The following is a 7,131-nucleotide window of genomic DNA, read 5'->3' as shown; positions in this document are numbered from 1 at the left end:
AAGGTTAACAAAATTTATTTTCATCAACATATGCATAAAATTGCGTGTTCTGTATAAAATGCAATTTTTTAGGGGCGTAATAAATCAGTCGTAATATTGAGTCATGTGTGTCGGATTCGCGCGCGTCTTTATTACATCGTCATGTATAATTTTGCGACGCCAATGCAAGCGGCTAGCGTAGCGCGAAGCGACTGCTGCCCATCTATGTATTAGCTACTTAAATCTAGAGAAAACGGGCCGTCAGCTGAACTCTGAAATGATCCGACCCCTGCTTCGCTGACCATGCCTAGTATACCTCCGTCACGTACCAGTCCCCACTATGGTCGCGTCGTCCCCACTTTCCGGCCGAGGGAAAAATTATCTCATCCCTGTCTGACGGCAGATCGTCAGCAGAATGCGCCAATCCCTGACATCAGAGAATTACGGCAATTTGGCAGCAGATTGGCTACATACTGTCCGACATTTATCGTCAGATGCTGATGTTATGGTCTTAATATTTTCTTCACATATTAGCTCTTTGGTCGATATTCAGAGTCGTTGCTTATTTTTAAGACCGTCTTAAGTGCATTTGCTATCCCTGTCTATCCCATCCTTCCAGTCTCTGTTTCATATACCTCAAATGAATTTGGGGTTGCTCGTGGCGCCATCTAGCGTTCACGACTGCGAAGCCTGTGTGCAAGCCCGAGCTCGATCATCAGTTTCCGTGGTGCGTGCAGTTTTTGGTTTTCGTGTCCCAATTCTCAAGCTGCGTAACTGTGCGTAACACTGCGTAAGATTTGCAGACTGTTGCAGACTTGTTTGGACTTGTGCTTGTTGTGACTGTTGTTGGTCGTCGGCACGTCCGAATCGAATCGTACGAGATGGGGAAAGGATTCAATAATTACATGTGCAAAAAGTTTTTCCATCCGGCTTCTCGCGACAATTTGAAACGAGTATGCTTTAAATCGTACCTCGTAGCTGTTTTTAGGTTGTATGAACGGTCGTGTGTATTTTTCCTTTCTCCTTTGTTTGTTCCAGGTATGGATGGCCGAACAGCAAGCGGAGGCTTATAAGAAGAAGCAAGAAGAATTACGCGTACAGTACGAGAAGGAACAAGATCTGCACAATAACAAGTGAGTCGTCGAACGATGGGTTTACGCGACGGGCTGTTAACTACCAAGTTTCTTCCACGATCTAAGTACAGTGCTGATAAAATTTTCGTTCATTGTTTCATAGAGCTTTGTTGAGTAAAGAGAGCAAGGACAAGCTCAGCGTGAATTTTATGTACGAACCACCACCTGGCGCGAAGAAAGAAAGAGAAAAAGAGGACAATGAACCAGAATATAAATTCGAATGGCAACGCAAGTATAATGCACCGAGAGAAAGTTACTGTAAAGGAGATAGCGAGATAAGAGATCAGCCGTTTGGTATCCAAGTGCGTAATGTCCGATGCATCAAATGTCATAAATGGGGCCATATAAATACAGGTTTGTGTGACCAACGCGTAATCAGTGGGTAGAATAGAATATTATCAAACGTGTTCCCCGAACGAGTTCCTGCTTGCATTTCAGATAAGGAATGTCCCTTGTACAGTCAAGCTATGAGCGTGGTACTCGCGAATGGTTCGCAGACCCCTTGTACGCCGGATGCTTTAACGCTGGTTCGACAGATGAGAGAAGACGGATTGGCTCTTAAAAAGTGAGCAGCATTTCTTTTGCCTCTACTACTCTTCAGTTTACAGAGGATACGCTCTTTCGTTTCTCTCTTTTCCCATTTCATCCATGTAACGGTCTTCAATTTTATTCACAGATCCGCGCTCAGTGCTCAACAGCATCTCAGAGTTCCAGAGCACGAACATCTCATGGTATCCGATGACGAGGAACAATCTGAAATGAAGTACTTAAAAGCTCTCTCTAAACGGGATAAGGTGAAATTGTTGAAGTAAGCGTTCATACGGCGATCGTCGTTGTGATTCTACGAAATCGATCGATGTTGATTTATATACGACGAATGATTCTAGGAAACTGGAACGACTCGAGAGAAGGGCCAAAAAGATGACGACGAAGAAGAAGAAGGAGAAGAAGAAACTGAAAAAGAAGCGAGTTCAACATAAGAGGAATGATGGTGCTCTCAGCGATGATAGTTGCAGTATTAGTAGCGGTAGCAGCAGCAGCAGCAGCAGCAGCAGCAGCAGCAGTAGTAGTAGTAGCAGCAGCAGCAGCAGCAGTAGTAGCAGCAGTGGCAGTGACAGCGACAGCGATACTAGCAGCGATGATTCGAGTCCTAGCGGACATCGTAGAAGGATAAACGGCGTTGATAAAGTTTCGAGTAATGCCTCGTGCAAATCGAGATCTGATAAAAGGCGACGGAAAGGAGAGAAACCGTGTTCCGACTCGAAGCATGATTTTACGTATCGTCGTCCAAGGATGAACAAGACAAAGACCGATTATGAAAAGACAGAAAGTGCGTTTAAAAGTAAATCGAAAGGCCAGAGACCTCATCGCGAAGATAGAGAAACGCGGAATAGAGTCAAAGGTTCGGACTGCCACGCAAAGAGAAAACGATCCGCGGCATACGACGAGGATAAAGTTGATAGTCGTCGATACGGAAAGAAATCGAAAAGATGAACGCGAGAAAAATACAAATCTGTCGCTTCGTTGCGGGACGAATGTGGTTCGCGACTAGCGATTTCGAAGAAACGAAAGATACGTATATCTTATCTTCCAGGATATCTGTTTCTTGTTTGTAAAATTTCGCTGTTACGATTATTCGAATCTAATGTTAATTATTATGATGTGTACTACACGTGCGCGTTTCATGCTCGTTGAACTGTCGGCGCATGCATCAATTGTGCACGATGAGGGACTACGGCCAGCCAGGGCAGTTTGAGTTAGCCCCTGTCTGTACGCCTGTCGTAAAAATAATGATGTGATGCGATGAAATCGAGTTGACGTTTCTCGAATTCGAATCGAATCATGACTAATCGCGTGTATTTATCGTCGTTCTTTTGGCACATTATACGAGAAACACGTGTAAATAAAATGAATGAGACTACAATGAAAATCCTGTTATAAATTTTTTCGTATATTTCGATGTATCGTCGTTTGATTTTCGAGTCTCTTCTTTTGTCTAAGAGCAAAACTTTCTTGCGGTTTATTTCTTCCACCTTGTTACGTATTGAGTAGATTACAAATTAATATTGTATACGTATATATATATATATATATATATTTTATTAATCTATAATGCTGATTCTTCACTACTATAAAAAAGATAAATACAATTTTTTATTTGTACACTGCTAAATTACTTGGTTTCGTCACTCAATTCACACGCACGGCCCGTGCGTGCGCATACCACAGACACACACACACAAAATCGCATGCACGCAATCTTTTCATCACTCGTCTTCCTCTTTGCGGCTGTAAATACACGGTAAGTCTAAAACGAATAAATTGTAATCGCGGATAACGTTCAGCTACGTATGTATGTCCGATACTCCGATGTCTATCATTCGAGTGAAATGTATTTGCTGTACATCGCGTTATCAGAAAGTTATACACGTTTCTACCGCGTAACGCGAATCTACGATGAATCTTACTTGTTTCCATGCTGCAAATAGTTGCAGCACTCTCTGACGCTGACGTCGCTTCGCTTCGCATAAAAATAGTAGTGGTAGTGGTACTGCTGCCGTCTTTCGTAAGCGTCGTCGATGGACGAATAACATCGACAACGGTCGATCTACGATGCGTCGCCGATAGCGCGTTTCGAATCTTCCGTACGGTACCGTCGAATTTGTCGACCCACCGTTTACAAGTTCGGACGCCGAGGAACCGTGTCACTCATGTCGGTATCTTCCATCGCCACGTTGTTCGAAGCGATCGCGTGGTGTTGCCTGCTATTCAAAAAAATTGGACGAATGCAAAGATCTCTCCGAGTGTGCTCTCGCGTGGTGCAAGCTTTCGGAAGATTCTTCTTATACACACACACACACACACACACACCTGTTTTGTTGGTGAAAACCAGAGGTTGCGCGAAGATGCGCGTCGGGTGATCTCGAAGAGAAACGGTGTCCGTGTCCGTGTCCGTGTCCGTGACCGTGACCGTGGCCGTAGCCGTGACCGTGACCGTGACCGTGACCGTGACCGTGACCGTGACTCCCACCGAATCCGGCGAGACTCTTTCGCGGGCTTTTGGCATTCACGATCCTCGGTTGAGCGCACATCTCCTCCAAGACGCTGGGTGCTACGTACGTAAAACCCTACGAAAGATCGGTATCGTTGAATGCGGTTTCGATGCGGAATCGGACACGTCGGGAAAGGTGGCGTGACGTGACGCGACACATACTTGAAAGATCATATTGGCGGATTCGCTCAATGTACTTTCGGCTGGAGAATCGACTGGCACGGTCGCCGTGAATTGTTCGTCGAACTGCGACGTATCATCGGCACTTTTCTAAAAACACGATTCGTGCGTGCACGTAATTTCGTAAATGGGATTGATTCTCGCTCGAGCCAGCTGGCTGACCGACTGACAGACGTATGCTCACCAACGACGGTTTGAAAGGTGGTTCCAGTTTACGCGAGACTACATCTTGCCAATTTATGTGTTTGAAAAACGCGTGATTCATGATCTGTTCGGCATCCTCGGGTCCCGATCCCAGTCTTTGCGATACCTGCCTCTGGAATCAACGATCATCAACGAACAGAGATGCGACGAATAATAAGATGAGTAATGTGAGCGAGGCGGTAGAGCGTTGCTGCTGCTGCCACTGCTCACCTTTAACAATCTTCGTATTAAATCTTTCGCGTCCGGCGTTAGATACAACGGGAGATTCAACTTTCCACGTAGAATTTTCTCGATTGTTTTTCTTCTATCGTCCCCTGTAAACGGTGGCTGTAAGCAAAAAACAAACGGAAAAAAAGGAAGGGAAAAGAACGCCGGATATCGAACGAACGGCCCTTTCGTTTCGTAATACGTTCGTCAATAATTATAATGAATTTATTGTTCACGTACCATTCCGGTAAGCATGTCGAACATGAGAGCACCCAAACTCCACCAGTCGACCGCCTTCCCGTGTCCGCTTCGGGTTAAAATTTCCGGCGCCCTGAACGAGATCAAACTCGATAACCTTGTATCGATGATCGGCGCGCGTAAAATCGTGCACACGCGTATATATCGTCCAATCGCGTTCGCGTATACATGTATCGCGTAACGTGTATCGCTCGCTCGCGACCGAACAACGAACTTGCGAGTTAACGGAAATAGGAACTTTCTACTTACATGTACTCTATAGTTCCGCAAAATGTATGCGTTACTGTACCTTCTTCTATATGTTCTTTGCAAAGACCAAAGTCTGTCAATTTAACGTGACCCTCGCCGTCTAATAAAATATTCTCCGGTTTCAAATCTCTGGGAAGGTCGATTGAACATGGTTATTAATAACTGGTGATCATTCGCACTTTGCACCAATATCCTATATCATGTTTCTAGCCAATTTCATGCCTCTGTCAACTAATCAAAAATCTATCGTACCTGTATATGATACCTTGATCATGGAGATGTTGAAGAGCGAGTATAATCTCCGACAAATAGAAACTACAAATGTAAATGCACACATTGAAGTTGCCTTCTTTATTATTTACTCCGCTAGAACGGACCGCATGGGACGTTCGCATGAAATTAAGAATCAATAGAGAGATCGATTGATAGATACCAAGCCGTGTCTTCCAAGAAGATGCCTTCTCTGTCCAAGTAAGTGAAGAGCTCTCCTCCGCAAAGATATTCCAGAATCAGATACAATTTACCACCGGTTTGAAACGCGTACATCAAGTTCACGATGAATGGATGCTGAAACGAAGAACGCGAAAGGGTAAGGACGGATCGATCGTGTTATCTGGCCAAAACGATTCATTATTTATGTTCCTACCTTGACCGCTTCCAAAATGTTTCTTTCGGCCTTCGTGTGAGCCGTGTCCTTCTGATTTCTTATGATAGACGCTTTTCTTAATACCTGCCAGGAGAAAGAAGAAATGGTACAAGTGGAAATGAAAACCGATGACAACCGCGCGAATGGCTCGAACGTCTACCTTCATAGCGAAGATACTGCCTTTGTCCTTTCCAGTTACTTTCTTCACTTGGAACACCTTCCCGTAGCCGCCTTCTCCTAAAATTTTGCACAATTCAAAGTCCTGCGGACCGGCTTTCTCTTGGCCTGCATTCACATTTTGCTCCGACAATTGTACCCTTTCCAAACTACTGTCGGACCTGGAACCGAGACCAAAAATATCGTTTCTTTCCATTCGTATAACAGTTGGCTTAACGCCGTAGTAACACTTGTAGATCGAACGTATCGTCCGAATGTACAGAATTCGTGGACGAACCACGGATCGATCGACGTCGTTCGCTAAATACGATCCAATCGAGACGAAACGAATGAATCGATACGTTTAAAAAGAGAATGAACGACACTTACTCTACTAATATGCTATTTATATTTGTAGCGTGGTTATATTCGTCCTGGAAAATAGAACGAAATACGTGAATGAACCGAGCCTGAAAATTCTTAATGATCCTCAAAGAGTATAAGAGCAGACGAACTTGTTTGCTATCGGCGATATCGTCGTCCGACTCGTTCTGATTCACGATGCCGTCCTCGTCGTCATGTAACTCTATGTCAAATATTCCGGCCATCGTTATCGGTCACATCAAAATGTTTCTTTCAATTTCTTTTCGTCGACGAGCTTTTAACCGATCGCGATGCGTTCTAACAACGTCGTAGACGTAGATATAGTACAGCTGAGTACAGCTGAAGCTGACGGCAGAAAGAAAAGGTCGATGTGCGAATCAATGCATGTTCAAGGCTTGAGACTAATGCGCATATGATAATATTAAGCTCGATATGTAACAGCTCGACTTTTTAGTAACCCTCGTGCGTTCTTGTCAGAACACAACGAGGTCACAAAACGAGCACGAGACGATGAGCACAAAACGAGAGCTACGAGAAGACCAGAGATGAGCCCGAAGCCCGACCATTTTAGCCATACAGACAATACACACAAAGGAGGTGAGGATAAGGGTGATCCGCAGTGATCCGCACCGCCCGCGCCAAAACGTGTCTCTTTTGATAGAGAGAGAGAGAGAGAGAAAGAG

The 7,131-nt window shown here is 44.6% G+C and overlaps 2 protein-coding genes across 3 annotated transcripts; one reads left to right on the top strand and one right to left on the bottom strand.

The window, feature by feature from the left end:
- Positions 1 to 459: 459 nt before the first annotated feature.
- Positions 460 to 3,120, top strand: LOC108629440 (corepressor interacting with RBPJ 1). 2 transcript variants are annotated; one of them, XM_026817279.1, is made up of 7 exons: positions 460 to 706; positions 783 to 932; positions 1,018 to 1,112; positions 1,216 to 1,466; positions 1,551 to 1,677; positions 1,789 to 1,920; positions 2,000 to 3,120. In XM_026817279.1, the coding sequence occupies exons 1-7, from the start codon at positions 620 to 622 to the stop codon at positions 2,604 to 2,606; spliced, it is 1,449 nt and encodes a 482-aa protein (XP_026673080.1). In that variant the 5' UTR covers positions 460 to 619; the 3' UTR covers positions 2,607 to 3,120. The 2 variants fall into 2 exon arrangements, with proteins under 2 accessions (XP_026673080.1, XP_017887585.1); XM_018032096.2 differs by lacking the exon at positions 460 to 706 and having other exon boundaries at positions 714 to 932.
- Positions 3,121 to 3,178: 58 nt separating this feature from the next.
- LOC108629437 (ribosomal protein S6 kinase beta-2) lies at positions 3,179 to 7,093 on the bottom strand. The gene is made up of 13 exons (XM_018032092.2): positions 6,580 to 7,093; positions 6,455 to 6,498; positions 6,069 to 6,246; positions 5,909 to 5,992; positions 5,696 to 5,829; positions 5,515 to 5,577; positions 5,263 to 5,391; positions 4,996 to 5,086; positions 4,759 to 4,875; positions 4,529 to 4,660; positions 4,327 to 4,434; positions 3,984 to 4,240; positions 3,179 to 3,877 (listed from the first exon to the last, which is right to left on the bottom strand). Exons 1-13 carry the CDS (start codon positions 6,670 to 6,672, stop codon positions 3,790 to 3,792), a joined length of 1,518 nt encoding a protein of 505 aa, XP_017887581.1. The 5' UTR covers positions 6,673 to 7,093; the 3' UTR covers positions 3,179 to 3,789.
- Positions 7,094 to 7,131: the final 38 nt, after the last annotated feature.

Source organism: Ceratina calcarata, unplaced genomic scaffold (genome assembly GCF_001652005.2).
Source record: "Ceratina calcarata isolate Rehan_Ccalc_2016 unplaced genomic scaffold, ASM165200v1 scaffold569.2, whole genome shotgun sequence".
NCBI lineage: Eukaryota > Metazoa > Arthropoda > Insecta > Hymenoptera > Apidae > Ceratina > Ceratina calcarata.
The sequence above is the reverse complement of the archived record's forward strand: the minus strand, read 5'-3'. Positions and strand labels throughout refer to the sequence as shown.